The sequence below is a fragment of the Coccinella septempunctata genome, chromosome 8 (assembly GCF_907165205.1).
Source record: "Coccinella septempunctata chromosome 8, icCocSept1.1, whole genome shotgun sequence".
Classification (NCBI taxonomy): Eukaryota; Metazoa; Arthropoda; class Insecta; order Coleoptera; family Coccinellidae; genus Coccinella; species Coccinella septempunctata.
In genome coordinates this window covers 16629399-16655085 of record NC_058196.1, presented here as the reverse complement: position 1 = coordinate 16655085, position 25687 = coordinate 16629399, and the positions used below count along the sequence as shown (strand labels likewise).

At 36.9% G+C, this 25687-nt stretch overlaps 1 protein-coding gene across 5 annotated transcripts in view; it reads left to right on the top strand.

Moving 5' to 3' along the window:
* Positions 1–25687, top strand: part of LOC123319565 (neurogenic protein mastermind-like) — a 131072-nt gene that overhangs the window by 40118 nt on the left and 65267 nt on the right. For 2 of the 5 annotated variants that reach the window (XM_044906610.1, XM_044906609.1), the window contains exon 1: positions 22397–22772. The exons of the other annotated variants lie outside the window; for them this stretch is intronic. In XM_044906610.1, coding sequence (XP_044762545.1) covers positions 22767–22772 — 6 coding nt within the window. In that variant the 5' untranslated portion in view covers positions 22397–22766. Of the gene's footprint in view, positions 1–22396; positions 22773–25687 lie in introns of those variants that run through there. 5 annotated transcript variants of the gene reach the window in all.

The following is a 25687-nucleotide window of genomic DNA, read 5'->3' as shown; positions in this document are numbered from 1 at the left end:
ATAAAACTACTCAATTTACAGTTTTATTCGCTTTTCAAAATATATGGGTATAAGATGAAAACATAAATCACTTTAAAAATTGCTTTCAGGGAGGTTTGAGACATTTGTCGTGGGAAGGCCTGATACATATATAATCTCCAAAAAATATTCCGTAGCTAGTTGGATAGGCCTACATGAAGGCGTCTTCACCATCCAACATATCAAAGGGATTTTTAAAAACCGTACAATCCCCATGTATTTAACGAGGCCGACTTTTCTTGTGTGGAAGTGACTAACTGACAATTTCCTGATTTTTCTACACCTATAGGACCAAAGCAAGCCAGTATCATTGCTGACCTACCTACTGAGCTGAATAATCCTCTCGATTACTCTCCCAGTACATCGTATCAATCCTCCCATATGTGGGGAGGCTTGAGACAGTTTGCATGTTTTTGTGTTCAACGTTCTGTACAGAATAAGATGTTTATGTTTTGCGACTTCTATATTTATTTTGTTGAACGATTAATTGAAGAATTATATAATATAAGAAAAGTCCTGCTTCTTCATATAATTCAGTTTCCAGAATAAAAATTCCAAAAAACGTATCTACCCTCCCCAGTCTCCCCTAATAGATATATAAAACCCATAGACATTTTGTGTCATTGTGTGTTTTTCTTGTCAAATGTGAATAATGTGATCATCAAACTTGATATTTATTACATCTATGGTGATCAGAAAACTTTCATGACCATTACTGACACAAATGGGCGTTGCCGGATTGTAAAAATGACGTAGAATATTCACAAGAGCACTTCTGAAATCAGAATTTTCGTAATCGAATACAGACAAAATGCAATATGTTAAAATTCGAAAAAAATATATTTCGAGATATTTGAGTTATAAGGATTTTTATGACATATATTTTGAAATTTAGGAAAATACCCCATTGTCTTCGTCTTGGTTTCTATCTGAAGGGGATTGAATCGGACACCGTTTCATATTGGGTGGCGCTCTGGGTAAATGTATAGTACCCAGTAGAACATGCCAATATTGAATAAAGTTCCATCAATTCCAAACGTTCTCCACCGTAGAAAAATGCTATGTTGCTCTGATGAGGCCGAAACCATGGTCTGCATCTGCTTTTCTTCTGTGAAGCGTACTCCATTTGGGGCCTTGACGATGGAAAATTGGCCAGTTCAATTCAGATCATAACACTTGTTGATATTCATATCGTCGGGTGGTATGCATCTGAATTTATCTTTATCATTATAATCTTTTAGTTTCATTTTAAGTTATTTTATTTTGAATTAATTTTGGAGAGAAATATTTTCAGTTTCCAATTCAGGATTTCGACATCGTTCGGAATTGTAAACATTCCGCACCGTTTTTATTCCGTTTTCAGTTCTGAAAAACGATGTCGCACCGTATAAAACATCCTGAATTGGAAGATAAACGAGTTTTTTGTTCGCTAGCACAAATAAGACGAAATTAAGACGTCTTCATCGACGCAAATTTTACCGAATTTCGACAGTCGGGGCACATCTGATTTCCGCACACCCCCTGTGTGTATAAAATCAGATGTCCCCCGTAGGTCACTTCATTAATTCACATGCTCTTCACTTGCTGTCGACTGACTTACCCTTCACTTACGAGAAATTGCTCCGAACCCGAATTATCGCTCCGTGTGACGCCGAATTAGTGTTCTTAGAAGATTTTTTTCGTTGAGTTTATTTTTCACAATTCAGAATAGAACTTTATTTCTTTTGACTTTGCCGAAACCCTAGGTAAGACGACACTCCGTCCTTTTTTTATATCATTGGAACTTCCCTTTCCACCCTTCCTGTACCCCTCAGTTTAAGTTCCACTCCTACTGCTATTAAAACACCCCGCTGGCGTGGATACTCAGGGGGTGCATAACGCACTTTGGAGTGGCGAAAAACTTCCTTCATCCCTTACTCCCCTGCTCCACTCCTACTGCTATTAAAGCACCCCGCTGGCGTGGACACTCAGGGGGTGCAAAACGCACTTTGGAGTGGCAAAAATTTCCTTTATCCCTTACTCCCCAGCTCCACTCCTACTGCTTTTGAAGCATCCCGCTGGCGTGGATACTCAGGGGGTGCAGAACGCACTTTGGAGTGGCTAACCCTCTTTCCTTCCTCGTTTTTCCGACGCTCACCGCTACTGTTATCGAAGAACGCCGCTGGCTTGGATACTCAAGGGGTGCAGAACGCACTTTGGAGTGGCTAACCCCCTTTCCTTCCTCGTTTTTCCGACGCTCAACGCTACTGTTATCGAAGGACCGCGCTGGCGTGGATACTCAGGGGGTGAAGAACGCACCTAGGGGTGAGCTGTCGTGAATCTGTGCCGTCTTGTTTCATCCCCTAATCTGGCTGAGGTAAGGGGGGTTTCGTGAGTTTTCCAAGAGAAATGGATTGGTGAAAGAGGCCCGATTGAATAGCTACAACGCTCCCCAGACTTGACACCTTTAGATTTTTCTCTCTCGAGGACGTTTAAAGTAGGTCGTTTATAGAAACCCAACCTCGAGATGTAAAAGAGGAAGTAAGAATACACACAGCATGCCGGAAATTCAAGCGATTTTGATAATAGGTCTTATTATTGTCTACAAAATAATTGACAATACATATTTCGAAGTAATATAGTAAAATATTCTTCATTATTTCCATGTTTCATTAAGACTCTTGCTGTTGTAACTTTTCAACTCTTCTTTTTTTTCAGAAGTACTAATTAAAAGGGTTAAATATACGACATTTTTGAGAAGGCAGTCGAATCACCTTTGAAAGAAGGTGTCACTCAACACGCTCACAGGGTTCATACAGTACGAACCAAAGTGTACCTATATATATATGTCGGTTTATAACGTTCTACGCCGTTTTCCGACACCTAACCTCCACTCCTCTCTATTAAGCCATAGTTCATCTGGTAGTTCTCTCTCCCTTAATTCTCTATCTATTCCTTCCCGCCAGCTTGTCCTGGGTCTTCCTCTTCTATTCTTTCCTTGCGGTGTCCACAGTAATATCTGTTTTGGGATTCGATTTGAATGCTAAAAAACCAAGCCAAAGTGTACCTCATTTTGTTATTTTGCGTGGGGCTGAGATATAAAGGGTGGTACTTCTTCAAATTGACACACTGTGTAAGCAAGTACCAAAGGGATGTGAATGTGCTTCATAACCTTCTGCTGCTCACCTCCTTTTTATATGAATGGCAGAAATGGTAGGAATTTTGGTTTACGAATATTCCGTAGGTCTCTAATTTGTGGTCTTATTCAATCCAACTTGAAGAAAAAATATGCCAGAATACCTTAGATCTTCACCAACAAAAGTTGTAAAAGTAATTGAAGGCCATCCGAATTTAATCGACTGGTTAAATTGCCACTACAGCAAAATCATTAAGGCCAGAAAAGGAATTCAGTGTTCCCTGACTGTCCAAGCATATAAAAATGTATTCTGGAGTATCGTATGCGAATATGCCGGATATTCTCCAGTGTGACGACAAGAGCAGCTTACTTTTCAAACTGCACGATGGAACAGTTGTTCCCTAGGGGAATCGACTGGTTTGAACGAGGTCCCACAATCCCCACTCCAGTCCCTGTGGACCTCACTGAGATATCGGTGAACCAAGTGGACCTCAAGGCACAAGAAGCCTGTTTGGTATAGACCATAGATCTCTCTCAGGTACAATTACCCTGTAGTATTCGACAAAGCAGAAGTTGGTTCCCTCTATGGAGAAGGAATGCATTTTCATCTCATCTTCACCATCTTCAAAGAGGAAAGCCCTTGCGTGCCCCCTAAACAGTCCACTATCATACCATTGTCCCTGTTCCCTGACAATAAGAGCTGTCTTCATAGCCACCTACGTAACTGTGATGTGTACAGGGGGCAAACCTATAGTAGACACTACTTAGTATCGCATCCCTTTACACATAATATGTACTTAAGATAAATTAAGCCATCTGATTCTGAAATCCGGTAAAGATTCTTCAAGCTCTTGGTTTAAATCCACAAATTTCTAATGTTATAAAATTGAGGAATGTGTCGTCAAAAAAAATATTTTCAAATATCCAGCAATGCTCGTTTCTTACGTAGCTATATCAGCACTACCTTCTGTTTCCTCCCCCGAATTCCAGTCCCCCGGAGACATCGAACTCATCTTTCCCGTTAATTAACCTATCATTTCCAGGTGTTTTTTTGCAATCAACCGAGTCCGTGTTTACTAGACTTCACTTGCCGAGAACGGTTGCACAACAGTCCGATCTGGATACGACGGCGTGACGATGATATGTGACCAAAAATCAATATATTTATACACATTGCCAGCTCGTCCTCAGAGCACTTTCGGTCACGTTTTGCGACCGTCCGATCGGTTGCGCAAGCTGCAAGAAATCCGACAGCCTCCCTCTGCCAAGGGTTATGTCTTACGGTTCGTCATTTTACATAATGAACCTTGGGGTATAATTTTTCTCGGTAGAACTTGATTTTTCATCGCTGGATAGTGTATTTATCTATTTCATGAATGGCAAGCTATCCTTGATTCCAGATGTCAATTTCTCTTGACATTTTTAATGTCAAAATAATCAAATATGACTGACATAATTATAGGGAACTCTAACAATTGGTCACAATCAGCTGACCGTTCGTTGCTGTGGGGCACACAAAGCTTTTTATTATTACTATAAAGAGGCATTTCTGAAAAAGTTATAGTTTTATCTAACGTCGAAAAGAACATTTTTTTCTAAAAACATGCACAAAACACAATACTCGACCAAAATAGCATGCGAATCAATTGAGGAAAAAGCTTGTGTGCCCCACGACAACGAACGCTTAGCTGATTTTGACAAATCGTTAGAGTTCCTTATAAGATAGATGGTTTCTAATCAAAGCGATTTGAAGGATAATGACATAGAAGATGGCAATGTCAAGCTCACTGACATAACTCGGTCCGTAGCATAGAAAACGGGTAATGTTAGGAAGAAGATTATTTAAAATACCTTCAACTTTGTGAGGAAGCCTTGTTTATCTAATGAATAAGTCACAGGAAGTGGTTCAGATACTCTCTCAAGTCGTAGGTGAGCTAGTAGATAAGAATGAAATTATTTATATTCATTGCACGGCCCCGCCTAATTGTCTTCTGACTGCGCCATTGTGCGCTAATGTGACGTGGCGTGTGGCGATTTCGAAGTTACCCGAGTACTTTCGATCTCCTATTGCACTTTTTTTTTTATATCTTGGTTTCTACGAGGAGGCACAATACTAAATGTAAATACTCGGGTCCTTCCATTACCGCCACACTATCGTGTATTAGCGTAGCTATCGTTGAAACAAGCGGTGGCATGCAATAAATTCGAATTATTTCATTTCCGCTCACTGACTCGTGAAAGCCTCTTCGGCCATTCTAGTAATTCATTCATTAGAGAAATAACGTTCTGGCCCAAAATTTGAAGTTATTTTCAATTTTCTTTTTTTAAACTGTTGGATTTCTAGAGTTTGTTTCTCAACAACTCACCTAAGCAGATGATTCACAAATACACAATTTTGCTGCTAGTAACTTTTTTTAGACCTCTAATTTCTAAAACACTAGATCTCTAAGATGACTCTCAAAGTAGACCAAATAAAACGGGCCGATTGCTAGGTTAGCCTTCCAAGGTACGTCAATTCGTTCCATAGACATTCAATTCTTCTTCTTCTCAAAGATCTCGAATTACTCTTGGGAAGGTTGGATGGTGTAATGTTGTTTGCCGCTTTAATATATGTCCGGATGAAGTAATACTAACAATAACAATACCCATTTTCTATGCTACGCCACTGTTTATGAACCGAGTCCTATCCATGGAGCTTGACGTTGCCACCTTTTACGTCATCACCCTTCCTATCGGCTTTGATTTGCACCTACTTCCTATGACTTCTTGGTTTATACCAGGAGATATAGAAAGCAGGCGCAATAGGAGATCCGAAGTACTCGGGTAACTTCGAAATCGCCACACGCCACGTCACATTAGCGCACACTCTTTTTCAAAAGAATATATACAGGGTGTCCGGGGAATAACTGTACATACTCTTACCAGAGATAGAGTTGGACTAACTGGTTACGGATTGACTATAAAAAATTAATTTCTGGATTTCCCTAGAAAGCTACAGGGTGATTTCCCAACTTCATGGAAATACTTAGACCATCATAAAATCCAAACTTATTGACGGATATTATTGAAACTTGGGAGGTTATTGACACATGCTGAGGTCAAGTCAGAAAGATATCAATTATTTCATTATTCCAGGGCCGGACTCATTAATATTCATTTAAAGTGTTCAGGGCAAAAAAAAAACTTTATATTTCAAATGGCAAATAATTGATTCGCTTCTTAGGAAGAAGCTAAATTATGCTTCAATTCTCGGTATCACTCAAAGTTGTCACATCAAGAATTATTTTTTTATAAATTTTTGAATTTGGATAAAGTTCGAAAATTTGAATTTTTCACCATGAAGAGAACTGAAAATGTCATGTTTGAATATATAATGCGAATGTATTAGTAGAAAATTTACAAAAAAGTTCAGAGCTTTAATAAGCACTTCAACAACGAAACAATAACAAATGAAAAAAACTAAAATACAGTAAAGAGTACCTAATAAAAATAAAAATAGGAACGAATGAATTGCTGAGTCAACGATATTTCAAAAGTGTTTTGAAATGAAAACCATTAGCTTGTATACATTTCTCTTGCCGAATTTTCAAATTGGATGCAGCCTTTCGAATCATATCACCATTATTTCTTAAAATATCGCAACAGTTGATTATTCTGTTCATCAGCTGTTCTCTTCACTGGAAGAAGTGTAACTTTGGTGTATATCATTGTTGTCGAACACCCAGTATACATAAGAATAATTTTGAAATATGCTTCTGTATACCCTATACACATCACCAATTTTTTTTTCAAAATACCTTCATTTACTCCCTCAAAATGAAATCCGCGTCTGGGGTGGCCACCCAGTATATCAACAAATTATTATAGTCTTCTTCACCTTCAGTGACTTTTTTAAGAAAATTTATTATTTATTTTCGACCTGCACAAGATGACTATGTCCTGTTCAGGTGAAAAAATTGCAATTTTCGAACTCTATCCAAATTAAAAAATTCATAAAAAAATAACTGTTGATGTGACAACCTCGATCGGTACCAAAAATTGAAGCATAATTTAGCTTCTTTCAAAAAAGCTAATCAATTATTTGTAATTCGTAATACATAGTGTTTTTTTACCCTGAACACTTTAAATGAAGATTAATGAGTCCGGCCCTGGAATAATGGAATAATTGATATCTTTCTGACTCAACCTTAGCATGTGTCAAGAACCTCCTAAGTTTCAATAAAATCCGTCAATAAGTTTGGATTTTATGATGGTCTAAGTATTTCCATGAAGTTGTAAAATCACCCTGTAGCTTTATAGGGAAATCCAGAAATTAATTTTTTATAGTCAATCCGTAATCACCTAGTCCAACTCTATCTCTGGTATGAGTATGTACAGTTACTCCCCGGACACCCTGTATATATCATGAAATTAGGAAATCACCCTTCTAATCGGCTCTGAACAGAATTGCGCCTTCTTCATGTCTTTTTGGATTTACTGCATCAAGCGACTGACAAACGAGCCACATGTTTGTCGACCAGGTTGGCAATAGGCAAAATGCCGTGTTCACAACCATGTTGCTCGCATGTGCACTCGTAGGCGGTTGGTTGCTGCAACCGTTTGTTCCTCCTTCCGTTCACTATCAACCAGGTTGACATGCAACGATCTTTTATGGGCCGCTTTACCCGAACCTCAACAGTCTTCGATAGGTGACGGTAGCATTAGGAGCATTGGCGTAGGAAAGGCTGCGCAAGGGGAACAGAACGCCCCGGTGGCAAAAATATATTTAAAATAGCTTATGATTGACGTTCCTTGCAAAAGAAAGCAGAGCAAGTCGCGTTTTGGAACGATTTTAGCTATTGCATTGAAGATCTTTGTAAACATTCAGAAACTATCGACATTAGGGAAGCAGCTCAAATTGTCTGCTGTGAGTAAATACTGGTTTCTTTTAGTGTCTATGGAATAGTGTCCTAAAAGAAGTCAACCACACGCAAAAGTACCTGCAAAGTGTCGAAAAGTGCCGTATCAAAATGAGAAGTTTGAGGCCGTTTTGATTGGAAGTAGAAATGGTCTTGCAAAAAAAGGGCAATGGAATTTGCAAAAGCTATTTGTAACGGGATGGAAACACCTGTTGTCAAAAGAACAACCAATGAGGAGAAGAAATTGGTGCCAAGAAGAAAAGCTGCAGACGAACCACTAATCTTGGAAGAAGATCTAAAGCAATCGATGTTAGAGTACATTGACTCAACACTTCTTCTACAAGAGATGGAAGGAATATCACGTCGGTTTGCTATCTCTGAGGTCAAGAAGTTGCTAAAGTTATCGGAACTGACCTGCCTACGAAGACATATATCTTTAGAAGACTTTCTAAATGAAATTCCACTTCTCAGAAGGTTTTTACAATGGGAAAACCTTGAAGAGGCTTCGAAATGACGTTTTTCAGACTACTGCAGTTGAATTCGAACGTTTCCTTGATCCAACTCTGCTTGATTACCGCTATACGAGAATTAAATCAAGTGGATGTATGCATCATCACTCTGAGAGTTAAGAAAGTAAATTTACTTGTTCCTATTTTCCTTTCGAATGGTGGTGGGGTATATTCCTTTCCGTATGACCATCAATTCATTCCATTCTCATCGAGGTAGGAGTTGTATTGCTCTGACGATAGCAAACGAGACCGAAACCATGGTCGGGATCTACTGTTTCTCGACGAAATGGTATTGCTGTTTATTTTGAGTTGTGGTTCGATTTAGGTCTTGAAATTTTTTGATTTAGTGGGTGGTATGCATCTGAATTAATTCAGTTCGTTCGTTAGGTTTTACCTAACATTATGTACTTCTGTTGCTTCTTGTGTGATAATCGCTTTCTTTATGATCTTGGGAAACTTTACTGAATTTCTCCAGTTTCAAGATGTTATGACGAATATCCCGGACTGTTTTACTCTCGATAATCTTGATCATGATGAACAGAAATTATTCATAATTATTGTAGAAAGTTATTGCTGTATGAGCTGGTCATGATGTAAATTTCCTTACGGAACTTCTACTGGTATGCTCATCGAACTGTACACTATTGCTCGCTACGCTGAATTCGTTACCTGTTTTGGAATCTAGTCCTAGTCGCTAAACTAACTTGTATTGATCGTACTGCATTTTCACTGATTAGCATCAGATTTTTATCATAAACGAATTTACAGGTTTTCTATCAAATAATTAAGATTTATGATACTATATAAAGTTGTGGGGTATTCCAATTCTATGCTCGATGAAGCTGTTTTTGATTTTTTTGTGGATCAATTTTTGGGAATTCTGAAGGGAGAGAACCATTTTGAAATTCCTTTTTCCTGGCTCACCCTTTGTTAATTACTTCGGCATTTTCGAATGACGAACAGAGGACTGAAAGAGCTTTTTCATGGAATTAGTTACTTCGTGTTTGAAATGTAACGGTTTAATCACTATAAATTGACCCCCTTTCATCCTCTCACAAAAATAAATTCATAAAATATGTCATAAAAAATTGTACAAAATCAAATATTTTTTTTTGAAATGATAACACCTCGGATAACACCAATTAGGATAAGTAAACATATGGTAGAGAACATTGAATGCAATTTCATAGTTTCGAAAGGAAAACTGTATTATTTTTCCGAGTATTTTCCTATTTCGTGGTGGGTATTCTTCAACTGATCTTGAATAATATGTGCTTATGTGGGTCTAGCTCTCTTATTTCGAAAGCTTCAGAATTTCAAAGTTTTTAATTAAGAATGAGGAATACAAATGATATGCGAAATTGTTCCAAAATTCTTGATTAATCTAATCAATAGCATTGTTGTTTCGTTGCTTCATCGCAGCCTAACACCTACTTGAAATTTTCAGCATCAGTTCGAAATTGCTATTTTCCCCATTTCAAGTTTTTCCTAGAAAAAATTTACTTTGTAACATACCTACCAGTTCACGTCCTTCAAATTGTACGTCAATAAGAATAGGAACAAGGAGAGCATATGGTAGGTACACCTTTAGCCTACAACAGTTAACTAATGCTCTGAAGAAGTCTAAATACACTGCGCAAAAAAAATTCACGCACATTCTGAAAATCTCGATTTTAATGAAAGTTAACTCTACATTGACTTTATAACTTATTTTTTATGTTCTCTAGGGAAGGTTTTGAACGAAACAAGACACATTAAATGGAAGAAAAATTCAGGATTTCCACGAATCTTATGTGAAAGAAGAGAAATGAACAATTTGCAAAATACTGAAATGCTGATAAGTGATTTGATACTTGGTATTTCCACCCCTTGCGTTAATTACAGCTCGGCAACGACGGTTCATACTCAAAGTGAGTGATCTTAAAATGTTCTGATCTAATCCTTCCCAGATTTCTCCGAGTTGGATTCCTAAGTCATTAAGAATAGCTGGATGATTTTCTGAACTTCTCAGCCTTCTATTGAGGTTGTCCCAAACCTGCTCAATCGGATTGAGATCTGGACTTCTTGCTGGCCATTCCATTCGAGAGACTTCAACCTCTTCAAGGTACTTCTGAACGATGCGCGCACGATGGGGTCTGGCATTATCGTCCATAAAAATGAAATTTTCACCAATGTTTGGGGCAAATGGCACTACATGCTCTTCAAGAATATTCCTTATATACTTATCAGCATTCATAGCTGCATTATCAACGACCACTAGGTCTGTGCGAGCAGTCAAAGATATTCCACCCCATACCATAATCGATCCTCCCCCGAAACCAGTAGTATTCAGGAAATTGCACTGAGCATATCTTTCATGTGGACGTCTGTATACAAGGGAACGTCGATCACAATGGTAGAGGTAGAATCTAGACTCATCTGTGAAGAGAACTCTTTCCCAATCGGCTTCTTCCCAATGGATATGCTCTCTCGCAAAATCCAAACGCGCCCTTCGATGGGCTGGGGTAAGAGCTGGGCCTCTTGCGCGACACGAGGCCTTGAATCATGTTCTCTGAGGCGATTTCTTATTGTCTGAGTGCTAATTTGCACCTCATGAGTTTGCTCAAGCTGAATTTGAAGGAGGCGAGCGGTTGCAAACCGTTATCTCAACGAAGAAACTCTCAAGTAACGTTCTTGAATGGCAGTTGTTACCCGTGGTCTACCCTGTCCTGGTCTTCGGACATTCATACCTGTCTCCCTGAATCGCTACAACATTCTGGACACACTTGTATGGGAAACTCCAAACCTTTCTGCCATTCTTGTGTATGTCCACCCTTCTTCTCGCAAAACTACCGCTTGGGCACATTCCTCTTGGGTCAAATTGCGTGTTTCGTGTTGCATAGCGATCGAGTGTAGAAAATCAAACGAAAGAAAAACTATTGATCACTAGAATTGATCGAGAACAACTGATTTTAGAATGCAGCCATTACATTCAAAATCTGATAATATCATCTTTTTTTATTCCTGCTGGGAAAAAACAACTGTATTGAAGAAAACCGTTGAAAGTGGATAACATATGCATGCATAATTCTGATAAAAATAATTATCATTGAGAACACCTTCAGTTGTAGAATAAATTTGAGATTTCCATAATGTGCGTTAATTTTTTTGCGTAGTCTATATAGACGAAACGCGGCTCGGTTGAGGAGTTGTCTTCCATAGGCTTCCTATTTCCCATTATCCTTATTGATGTAGTTTGTAACTTGAATATCATGAGTTTTGAAGAATTAGATTTATCCAACTTCTTGATCCTTTCATAGATATCCGGTACAAACTGCAATTATTATATCACATAACGTCAGAATTGGATATATTCTACGCTGTAGAGTGTAGAGGATTCGTTAGTCGAAATATAACAACTTCCATTCTTGACTGCGTCAGCCGCTAGCGTGATCGCGTACGCCACTGGTGTCAAAATAATCGTCCGAGCGACATCAAGAGTCGTGTAGGCAGGGTCGCCGGGCGTTGCTACTAGCTCTGCATTCGCAGCTATACGATAACGGATTCCAGTTCCGATGTATACCCATACTGCCCATGCAGATTACCGCAACGCAGCTACGAGTACTCGCGGTCCGCGGATTCGATAGCTGCACCTGCATTGAGGCAATGATAGACGTTGAATAACGACCGGCGTTGCCGGATCGATGATGAAATCTTCGTTGGAGGATGGGGCAACGTCGACGTTGATTGCCATTAAAATGAGACAACTTATTGAGTTGCTGGTTTAAAGTGGTATTATCTCTTCAATATTCGGACAATTATTATCTGTTGATTCAGTTCAGGGTATTTGCATGAATCCATTCTGGACCGACACTAATGTATACAGGTTGAACGTTGGGAAGACCCTGGATCAAAAAATATTTGAAATAAAAGTTTCTTAGGCTTCAGGGGGATATCGAATGCAGGCATTTGATCTGACGAAATGTTTGATTTTAAGGTTAAGGAGATTTTTTGCATATTGAAAATATATCCTTCGTGGCAGAATATTTATTTGCGGAAAAAACTAAAATCATTTTGTGCCGTTCGTTTCTTCCAAAAAATATCATAGAATTTTGAAGTTAGCTGTTAATGCAAAAAATTCTGTCTTTGTCAGTTTGTACTAATTTCGTAAGTAATGGGTGGGAGAGAAATGGCGCGGGATACAGCTCATTTAGAGGATTCGGAAAATGCTCCATTTATACAAAGCGCTGCGTTTCTTCAGCTCTAAAATATGGAGCCAGATAAAGAAATACCTTGAAGAGAAAAAAAAACGAGAAAAATTGAAATTTTCATGTTTAACAAATAGTTGGGGAGCCGAAGAGGGAAATTCGGGATTAACTCGAGTGTCAGATTAATATAAGGGCACATACTTTGGACCCTGTAGAGTACCTCTACCAAAAATTAGACCTGTATATAGAGGGAATTGTCTAGGACAGCCTGTCAGAATAGTAAAAAAAAAACGATCATTGTACATACTCGAGCGTGTCAGATTAAGATATATGTGGTTAATTACATGTTGAAAAGTATGTATTCTCTTAATCTAACAATTTAAGCGTGTCGAAAATGTGTGGGAGGGCGCCAAAGTTGCAAAAAAAAAGTCACGTGTACATTCTCGAGCGCAATGGCGTTTTTTCTTATTTTGAGGCTATTGATTCAAGAATAACGGAAAAAATATAATCTGACAGTTATAGCAAGCCGAAACAATAAAAATTGGCCATAAAGGACACAAAAATCAGTTTTTTTCAAATATCTCCTTCCCCGGGCTTCAAATCTTTTTCGCATTCATCATAAAAGTTGTAGAGCATAACATTTTCTACAAATTTTGTTCCAAGCAATTTTTTCTACGTTCAAACGTTTTTGAGATACATATATGGCGATTAATGCGAGGTGTTTAGCAATACATGCTGAAACGAAAATTCACTCGTTGAAAAATAGTACATTCTAAGGTTCAGTCACAGACAACACTTAAATTTTCGTGACTAATTTCGAAAATCTCATCATAGAAATACCTTGTCATTTTGACAATTGGATGAATGTCGATTAGACTGGGATTCTACATTGACCTTGCCCTTTCGCATGTGTGGCTAACATAGATTGTTTTATTAATCTATGGTGGCTAAGCTCCTCGGGCTTATCGCCCTCTAACTCGAGAACGGTTAAGAGTATGTAAAATTGCTTCAAACAAAAGTTGTGTAGAATTTTATTATCTACAACTTTTATAATGAATACAAAATGATTAGAGGTACAGGCAGGGAAATATTCGAAAAAAAAAGCATTTTTATCATCTTCAAAGTGTCAGATTAAAAACCCCTCCTGATTAGTGTCAGATTAATGGGTCAACACGTCTACAACACCCAGATTAACCATCTGTATGAAAATCTGACTTGTACATACTTTAGTAAGTACAAGTAACGATTTTTTCTACATTTTCAAAGGACCGCTGTGACCTTGCGTCACGTCCAATTGTCAGTCCCTTGAAAAGTAGCTTTCTTCGGGTCCAATTAACATATCCTCCAAAAATCTGACACGCTGGAAATTTTTTTTTTTACCATTTTCAACTCTTCCGTACGACCAGTCCCACCGCGCAAAACTGTCAGATAAGCATGAATTCATTATCAGAGACACGTAGAACATTATACAGTATCTTAATCTGACACGCTCGAGTATGTACACCTGACAATTTTTTTACATCTTTGAGACCCTGCAGACGCTTTCCCCACCGCTGAAAGTGCATACATCATAAAACCTTTTTTCTTTCTACCATCTAATCTTCAAAATCCACTAGGTCTTCACGACGCTCGAGTAAATCCCTATATAGCATCGTCGGCTCCCCAACTTAAACGCTTATGTGAAAAAATCAACGTCAGTTTGAAAAAACTGACGAAAGTGTGGTACCGATCACGGACACAGGTGAAATGAAATTCATTTCAACATAGTTTTTATTTTAAGCCAAATCGGTCCGAAAAGCTGGATCTCCTGGCCTACTAGTTGATATGCCTGTGAGTGTATTACGCCCAATTAAAGTTAAAATTATCACGTATGCTTTATGTAGGTATACTCTCCAGCGAAGTAAAAATATATTATATTAGCTTCAATTTATTTCATAATTTTATCGGGTTGCTCAATTTTAATTTCCATAGCCTTAAGTGTACCTAGTGTCAAGTGGAAAAAAATGCTTAGTTCTACCTTGATCGAAAAATAATCATAAATTCAGCCACAGATAGACGCCAAACGCCATGATCTATTTAAACAGAAAGAAAATGACCTTCGTTTAGGCGAAATCGATAAAGTATGCATCATTGTAGAATTGCAAATATGTATATACGATTGCGATATCATCGATAATAATAAATGTTGCTTCTTTCTGAACGGTCTGTTTCGACGTTGCGATGAAGATATCTGTCAGAAATTGCGACTATGTATCTAGGCGATAAAAAAAAATGATTATATTTGGATAATATTGCGTCTGTTCGAGTTAGATTACGTTGAATCCTCAATATCCCAATCACAGTTTCGTATAATTAGTGGAATCATTAAATGTTAAATACTTCCCGAAAAACGCTGTAAATTTTCCATGGAGATTCAATGTTTAGAGATCCGTTCTGTTCAGTAGGAAGCAGCTTATTTTATCATCAAAATGTAACTAAACGAGTATTAAGCATAATGATTTTGCGCTCTCATTTTCGAAACTAATCGTAAAAAATATTTATTATTTTGTGGAAAATTTCACTCTCCCAATAAACATATACGCGCGTATTATACTTTAAAATGTGGTGGTGGACGTTGAATTTTTCAACGAGACCCAAATTCAACCACCTGTTTCAACTATAATCAACGTATATGATTCAACTGCCTTCATAACATATATTCAATGAGGAGTAGCATTACATCAACGTGTTGATGTGTTGAATAAGAAAGATCATGTTTGAATGTAAAAATATTCAAAAATGCATTAATCCAAAATCTAACCACCAAAAGTAAACGTGTTTTCATCGTGCTTTTACAACGTATATTCAATAAGGAGTAAAAATCATTGCATCAACGTAGAATGCGAATTTATTCAACAACCCGTCACTTTAGCTACCTATATGGAACGTGTATTTATCGTGTTTCCTCAACGTTTAATCAATTGGATATAAGAAACGTTGCATCAGCGTTGAAATTCTTATTTAAGCACCACTAACGTTGTAAATGAAGTACTAATAGATATTACTTCAAATTTTTCTGCAGGGATGTAATAAAAATAGAAACACTCCTTCATTTCAGTCAGTAAACATTATGTAGCTACATGAGCTCGTTATGTTGCTATGGAATTAGTATGAAACGTATTTTCTAACGAGATTTTGCTGTATTTAACGATAAAAATATTGGTTAATAGAAAAATTTATATTTGACTTTCAGATAATTTTATAATTAATGCCATAGTGGAGAAGTACCAAACAAATAAATTATGGAAATGCCGTAACATTCATCTGTCATTATTATTCTACAAGAAAAAACTTTCGCACTCATTTAAATAACCTTTTCAATGAATTGAAGCTGACTTTACAAATCCAATGGCCGTTTTTAAAAAAGCCGAAAATTATTTTGAGATACATATTGGCTCTTCCATTTTTCGAATACCTCTATATATATTTTTTGTGATAAAAAGATAGAAGTCATCAAATTAAGTCATTTCACCAAACATTGTCTATATAAAATATTCAAGATGGCTGAGCTGCAACCCCTAGAATTTCGACAAAATTTCATTGAATTTTAAGTACGGGACTGTCTAAGGTGATTCCCATCGGAAAAATGAAGCAAAACATAAACATATGACTAGACAATGAATGGTTCAGTACTTACGAGTCTATCCGATTAGTTGCATCAGGTCACCTGAAAAAATTGTAGTATCCTTCGATTTGGGGTAAATGAAATTGAGATGGTTCATTGAAAGTGCCGAGAGAGTTAAAGTGCTGCCATGAGCGTAAACGTTAACGTTTTAATTGAAATCTACGCATGATAAATGTCATTGTTTACATTTTCCGTGTATTTTCTTTTAATGAATGAAAGTTATAGGAAATCAGCAGTGATTTTAAAGTTATCGAAAGGATCAAGTTATAAAACTTTGTTATCAGATTGAATTCAGTAGGGAAATGGCTGAAACTCAATGATGATAAAATATGTAGGTACTTCCAAGTTGAAAATTCTCTTTATCATGCATATAAATTATTAAAACATCAATATTCCAAATATTATTGCAGCTGTCGAGGCTCAATATTAGATATTAGAGTTGACGCAAAACAAAAAAAAAGGTTATGTTCAACAAGAAAAATAGAATGATCACGCCTAAAGGCAATGAATACAATAATGGTGGCGCTCTGGGTAAATGTATAGTACTCAGTAGCGCGTGCCAATATTGAATAAGGTTCCATCAATTCCAAACGTTCTCCATCGGAGAAAAATGCTATGTTGCTCTGATGAGGTCAAATGAGACCGAAACCATGGTCAGCATTTGCTTTTCTTCGATGGAGTGTACTCCATTTGGGGCCTTGACGATGGCAAATTGGCTAGTTCAATTCAGATCGTAACACTTGTTGATATTCATATCGGCGGGTGGTATGCATCAGAATTTATCCTTATTGTTATGTTTAACGTTTGACGTTTCATGATTGCAGCACTTCAACTCAAATTTCATTAAAACACGTAAACGTTATATGTATTTCAAGTTATTTCTCACGTTAACGTTTACGTTCAGGCTAACGTATTGTGGGCATTTCAACTCTCTTATGTAGACAAAGTTATATTATTATTACCCTATTTCATCCCATTTTGACGACGATTGTTGAAAGGTTCTAACAATAAGAAGATTGTGATGACTATTGTGAAAAAAATTGTGAATAATTCAGATCAGTTTTGTCGGTGAGATTTTGAACTAATATTCCATATTTTACACTTAGTCCTAAGTATTCTTCTGTCAGTTGGTACCGAAATAAGCCATTTCATAAAATCGTTAGAGTTACTAAATAATGAGAAAAATTTGGCAATCCAAGTTTCCACGTAAGGGGAATACCCTAAACGAAATCATATGGTTGAGTCAGTCATCACGAGATAAGTTTTTCTTATTGTTTTGCGATAATTCAAATGACCCAGGGTTGTATTGGGATCAATTTCAGTAATAATTTTTAATTTTTTTTCAACATTGTCATTTTGAAAGTTTTATATAGGAGATTTCTGGCGAAACGCCTCACCTTTAAATACACCCTGTATATTTTTTTAATGTCAGCAATACAATGCCGATCAAATACTGCAGAGATGGATTCAGGTTTCCTCTTGACCCCCTTGATTTCATTCCATCAGTTTTGTGTCTAAGGGGTTACATCATTAGACCTTTTCAAATTCATATATTGTGTCATAATTTTTATCGATTTACCATTCAACAAATATCATAATCGAATGCTGAATTCAACGACGTAGAAGCCTGAAGACGCTGTATATTGCGACATGCATCGTCAATATTATTATTAGAGTGTAAAAATTAGGTCATCACTACGGTGAGATGGATATTGGTTGCAGATCTGCATAGATGTTTCTAGATCGTAATTGTGCTATTACGTTTGAAAGTTGACGTTGGCTAAGTTTAATTCGCATTAAATACCTTGATTGGAGAGTCAAGTTGTCTATTCAGTTTCATTTCTGGGCTGATGTTAAGTTAGAAATAAGTGAGATACCACAGGATACCACCAAGATACCACATTCCCCTGCAATTTTCAGATTTCTTCATTAAGAGAATGACATTCTGGAGACCTTCAATCAAGGGCATATTCTATAATCAATAATTTTCTTCTTCTTTTCAATTGATTTTCGATCGTCTAAAATGTAATGTAAAATCTTAGCAAATTTTCTGATCAATACCGCCGAATTTCTTGAAATTCATCTCCATAATTTTTTTATGAAAATTCAGTAGTGCACTGCATGCAACAAGAAGCACAGCATATAACACGTAATGTTTATATACGGTCGACTGAAATGCAGTGTGATTTCGTAGCAAATTTTTCGAGCAATTCCTTTGAAATTCTTGCAATCCATCTACATAAATTTCTACGATGTAGATTCAGTGCACTGCTTGCAAAAAGTAGCACAATTCATAATAAGAAAACTAGTTTGCCTAGAATGTAATGGAAGATTCCAGCACAACTTAGGAGCAATTTCTGTGAAATCCTTGAAATTCATCTCTATAAATTTCTGATGTAGATCCAATTCATTGCTTGCAAAAAGTAGTTAATGACAGGAAAAGTTCATGTTCTATCACCTGAAAGGTAATGTAACTTTTGAGCAAATTTTCAGAGCAATTTCGGTGCAATTCTTGAAATCTATCTCCATAAGTTTCTGATGTAGATGCAGTGCACTTCTTGTAAAAAGTAGCACAGTTAATGACACGAAATGTTTATGTTCGATTACCTGAAATGTAATGTAACTTCTTAGCAAATTTTCAGAATTCTGGTGGAATTCTCGATATCCTTCTCCATAAGTTTCTGATGTAGATTCAGTGCACTGCTTGTAAAACGTAGCACAGTTAATGACACGAAAAGTTTATGTTCGATCAACTGAAATGTAATGTAACTTCTTAGCAAATTTTCAGAGCAATTTCGGTGCAATTCTCGAATACTTCTCCATAAGTTTCTGATGTAGATGCAGTGCACTGCTTGTAAAACGTAGCACAGTTAATGACACGAAAAGTTTATGTTCGATCAACTGAAATGTAATGTAACTTCTTAGCAAATTTTCAGAGCAATTTCGGTGCAATTCTCGAAATCTTTCTACAAAAGTTTCTTATGTAGATGCAGTGCACTGCTTGTAAAAAATAGCACAGTTATTGACACGAAAAGTTTATGTTCGATCACCTGAAATCTAATGTAACTTCTTCAGATCATTCCGGTGCAATTCTTGAAATCCATCTCTATAATTTTCTATCTTCCTTCACTGCATGTGGAAAGTAGCACTATATATCACGAAGAATTTCCGGTCGTCTAAAATGTAATATAATTTTTGGAGCAATTTCCTCGAGATTCTTGAAATTCATCTTCAAAAGTTTCAGTGCACTGCATGTGGAAAGTGGCATAACATATAACACGAAATGTTCATGTTCGATCGACTGAAATGTAATGAAATCTTTTAGCACATTTTCTAAGCAATGCTGTTGAATTTCTTGAATTCCTTCTCCATGATTTTCTGCTGAAAATTCAGTGCCATGCATGCGAAAACCAGCACAAAATAAATGTTTATGTTCGATCGACAATAAAATTTTTACATAACTTACTACATAAGTTTCCGCGGTATAGATCAGTACACTACTTGCAAACAGTAGCACAACTATTAATACGCAATATTTAAGTTCGATCGCCTAGATGCCTAGAATGTAATGTGATTTTCCAGTAAAACTTAGGAGCAATTTCGGTGGAATTCTTGAAATCTATCTCCATAATTGTCTGTTGAAGATTCAATGCACTGCATGCGAAAAGCAGCACAACATTTAACACATAATGTAGATGTTCGATCTCATAGAATATAATTTAAGTTTATAGCAAATTTTTGGAGCAATTTCTGTGAAATTCTTGAATTCCATCTTCGTAAATTTCTGATGTAGATTCCGTGTACTGCATTTGAAAAGTAGCACAACTAATAACAAGAAATATTTATGTTCGATCGCTTAGAATATATACATAATGTTGAGCAAATTTTCCAAGCACTTTCGGTGCAATTCTTAGAATACACCTTTTATAAGTTGTTGAAGTAGAGGCAGTGCACTGCATGCAAAAATCAGGAAAACATATCACACGAAATGTTTCTGTATGATCGCCTGAATTGTAAAGTAATTTTCCAGCAAATTTTCCGACCAATTTCTGTGAAAGTCTCGAAATCTATCTCCATAAGTTTCTGATGGAAATTCACCTTCGTATCCAGGGATGGAAAATTTGGTGCATTTCGGCATTTCATTTAGATATCAGCATAACGACACGAAATTTTTGGTACTCGATCTGATATTATTTCTGAAAAAAAATGTTAGAACTATCGATAAGGATATAAACTGTTCCACAAGAGTTAGGGATATCGTATTCAATCGTTTTTAAAAGTATGTCATCTTCGAGAAAATCGCTGTAAAATCATTTAAAACTCAATATCCACTTGAATAGATCCAATAAAAATCAGTATGAGACATTTCGTCGATCTGGTCGCCTTCTTCTGAAGTTTGGTTCTTTGCATCTATGCTTCCTGAATGTTCTTATTTTGAAATGAAGTCAGTTTATCAACGGCTTCGATTTGAAACGAGTTTTCTGAAAATGCCAAGACGTAAATTAACAGACGCTGAGGCTAATAGGGCTATCGGAATGCTACAGGGTGGCCTAACTGAGGTTGTTGTAGCGGAAAGGCTCCAAGTCAGCCAAAGTGTGATATCTCGACTTTGGAATAGGTTCAGGGAGACAGGTTCCGTGTTGGAAAGACCAATGCTTGGTGGGAGACGAAAAACAACACCTGCTCAGGATCGTTTCATCACCGTTTCGGCGAGAAGAAACCCCACATATACGTGTAGAATACTACGGAATACTCTTCAAAATGCAGATTGGGTCCAAGTTTCCATCGAAACCATCAGACGACGTTTGAGAGAGGTGAATCTAGGTTCTATACGTCCATTAAGAGGAGTTCCATTAACACTTGACTATAAGCGTCAAAGACTGGAATGGGCAAGGCAATATATCAATTGGAACGATCAATGGCGTAGTGTCATTTTCACTGATGAATCCAGATATGGACGATTTTCAGATTCTCGAAAAATAAGGGTAAGGACAATCCCACGCATATCCCGTAATCGTCGCTATATCCAAGTCCATCCATTCCGAGGGGGTAGTGTTATGGTATGGGCCGGGATATGTTTCAACGGGCGCACAGATCTACACATTTGTCTTGGGAATATGACCGCCTTACACTATAGGGAGCATGTCATTGACAATGTTGTGCCAAATTTTCACGCTGCGATTGGTGAAACTTTTCAATTTCTAGAGGACAACGCTAGACCGCACCGTGCAGACATAGTTGAGAATGCGCGCGAGGATCTTGGTATTCCACATTTACCAATACCTCCGCTCTCACCAGATTTGAATTGCATAGAACATGCATGGGATATGCTCCGAAGAAGATTAGATAATCATCAACCTACCCCAGAATCCTTAAATGATCTGAGAGAGCTTCTGCCCCGTTTATGGAACCAAAGTCCTCAAGAAATGTTCAACAACCTCGTGTGTAGTATGCAAAGAAGATGTCAAGCTGTTATTGATGCCCGTGGAGGCCATGCATTGAAGAATCGAGTAAAATAACGAAATTTTATTCCCAGGGAATTCAAGCATTTTAAGACTATCAATAGATAGTCTTAAAATGCTTGAATTCCCTGGGAATAAAATTTCGTTATTTTACTCGATTCTTCTTAACCACCCTGTATACGCTGCAGGCCTACAGGCTAAAATTAATTTGCAACTTGAAATCATATTAATATGAATTTTCATCACAAAAATCTTATTTTAACTATATTTTTTTGCAATTTAAGTCAATATCCCTAACTAATGTGGAGCAGTTTATTACGTGTTTTCGAACAAACAAACGTAGGTACGTACGCATTCACGTCTAACGTCGTAACATGACGATCACGCAACCGCTGGTCCCGCGGCCACCTGAACCGCGCCGATAATAACGCAGCCTTCCCGCTACCTCGTAGCGGATCGTTCCGACGCCCAGGTGCACCTAGGAGGCGTTCGGTGCCTCCACCACGTGTGATATGATTTTTGACGCCTGGCGCACACGTCCGTTTTCGATAAAACGAGCAGTCGGGGCCAGTACGTCGTTTGCCGTGCCCGCAATAGTCGTCGATACGCCGCCGTCGAACAATTCGGAAATCGGCGCTTGCCATCCTCGAGTCTCGCGATTTGCATCGGAACTACGGGACGGTGTGAACCGCGGGACCGTCTCCGATCGGCGAGGTGAGCGTGGATCATGTGTGTGCATTGTGTCGCGGACATTGTCGCGCTGCGGGCGTCATGATAGAAGAACGGGCGTGAAGTGTGGTTCGCGGTCGCGTCGACCCTAACGCTCCAGTGGCGGAGGGTCGATAGTGCGGTCCTCGGATAAGCGTAGTCTTATGGGCATGTTTGAGTATATCGAGGGAGATATGCGGATCTTATGGAAGTAAGGCCCTTTTTTTTGGCTCCGATTTACTTTAGCGCTCACCTTGGATTTTTGTCTTCGATTTTCTCATCAATTTCAATGAATTCGAATGTTAGCCTTAAGATAACTCGATGAGTTAACGTTTTCAGTTAGTTTATTCCGAAAATGTGGGAAATTTTTCATTTTTCGATGAAAATATATAATGGTTTTGAGGTTAGGTTAGGTTAGTTTAGGTTGGGACAGTGAAAAATCATATTTCTACATGAAAATACCATTTTAAGATATAAATTAAACGCATAAACGATTGCACTTAGTTATTTGAGCGCTAAACAGGGAAAATGCTAAAATTGGACTGATTTATACCGAATATTCGCAATTTTTATAAGAACTTCAAAAAATCATATCTCCCAAACTACAAGTCTCCTAAAGTTGAGACATGTACCAATTGATTTTTCATACAATGCTTTATCTAAGAAAAAATCGACGACAAAATCGGAGGTGGGCACATTTTATTAGTTTCGACTTTGATTTATGCCCCACCTCAGATTTTGATGATTTTTTTTTATAGATGGAATTGTTTATGAGGAATCGAATGGTAGTAATATCAATCTGCGGAAATTTATAGTTCATTAGCTATGATTTTTTGAAATGTTCGTTAAATGCACTCAATTATGAGATTTGAATGTTTGTTCACTGTAATTCTCAATTAATTCGAATGTTTTTCTCAACAGAACTCAACCAATTGGCGTTTTGAGGTAATTCATTAGGAGAAATGTGAATAATTGATCAATGTTGGCTAAAAATTGAACTGAATCATTTTGAAGTTAGGTCAGGTTGTTAGGTTGGGTAAGGACAGTGAAAAAACAATTTCGTACATGAAAATATCATTTTTATCGTTTTAATTTTAAGTTTAAAGGACCGTTAAGTGAAAATATAACATTTCATAATAATACAATGATATAGCACGTATTTTGATGAAATCGTTTCTCTCAAATTGAAAGTTTGCCGGGATTGATAGTTATACGAATAAATTTTGTATCCTCTCCTGCATCCAGGAAAAAATCGGCAAAAATATCTGACCTAGGCACTTTGTCGAATTCTAGAAAAAGCACTTTACAAAAATTTCAAAAATTAATAACTGCCGAACTATAAGTTTCCGCAGATTGGGACTAACACCATTCGATTCCTTATAAAGAATTCTATCCATAAAAAAATAATCATTACAATCTGAGGTGGGGCATAAATCGAAGTTTTTCCTCGAAGTTTCCGAAAAACTAATGAAATCCGATCAGTTCTTAAAATACCGTTGATGAATTGATGTGAAAGGGCCCAAAGATCGAGTGCAAATTTCGCTAAATTATTTAAGTTTAATGAATGTTCGAAAGTTTACGAATTAAGTCGGCCAGTTGAAGGAAAAATTTCAGAAATCTTGAGTGTAGTTGAAATATAAAAGTAATTATTTTAAAATCGGATTCGACAATGAAATTGACAGCGCTTTTCGAATGATGGTTCGAAACTTGATGATTCCATACGAAATTGGAGTACATATTTCCAAAATCTTCCAAATATACAGAATTCAAAGAATCTCAAGAGACTTTCAAGACTTGTAGTTCGAAATAAAATAAACAGTAATTTAGCACAAACTTAATTTTCATAACTCCATTCACACTTATTTTAGCAGTCGGTTGGCCATGAAATAATTTTCAAGTTTTTGTAACTAGAACGGATTAAGGTTGGCACTCATGAAATGTCGTTAATGTGAAAACGCCATTGCAACAACTAATATCAATTTTTATTACGAAAATGCCGAAAGTGATTGAAAAAATAAAAAGACAAGGTTTCAGGAAATGCTATTTAGAATTCAGGTCCGCCGATTCAAATAGTTATACCCCGATATTCTAAAATCCACAATACGTTAGACGGTACCGAACAAATTCAATGTGAGAGAATTTATATATACTTCATTCAATTTTATTTTAGCAGTCGGTTGGCCATGGAAATTTGACACATTTCACTCTGTATAGTACGAAAATGTGGGGTTATGAAGCTTGTCAAAACATTTTTGGGTTTTAAATCAACGCTATGTTGCCCGTTCTACGTAAAAGTTTCTGTTATTACGTATTTTATCACAATGTCGAATCTCTTCGGAAAATATGTGACGAATTGAAGTTTATACAAAATGTTTGAAGGCATACCAAATCCAGTTATTTGCATGGAAAATTCAAGAGATCAGTATAATATCATAATATGTACTAGCTTGAGGAGAGTTAATGTTCGTTATCTTCTTTGGCTTACATCATTTGTAGATTTCAAAAATATTAACCCGAAGATGAAATGCATATGATGCAGTTGTTGGGAATGGGTATCTCCCGAAGGAATTAACAGATAATTACAAAATGTTAAATTCTTCAACAAAAATCATCTTGCATCAATATATAAGTGAAAGGAATCAAAAGGCAGTTTCAAGTTAAGATGCAAAACTTCACCGTTGAACAAAAATTTCACATGAATAAACAAGTAACAGGGCAACTTGCGCGTATTTGTGGCTATTCATCTCAATACAATGATGTAATTATAATAATTAGGTATTTATTAGTACCTTAAGACATTTACATTGTATAGGACAAGTCAAATGAAAAATAGAAAAATCCATTTTAGGGAACTTATTCCCCGATGACATTTATCAAAAATCCTGTAGTAAACTTTTCGCATTAATTCACTCAAAAATAAAATTCTCAAATGCCACCACTTCTTTGGGTCTCCCAATAGAAGGAAATTCTTTGTCATCTTCTTCATTCACAATCTTTCTGATTGTGGAAATATTCAGCTGAAATATAAGTCGTTTAGATTCAGATGAAACATTATATAAATTCTCTTACATTGAATATGTTCGCTACCGTCTGACGTATTGTGGATTTTAGAATATCAGGGTATAA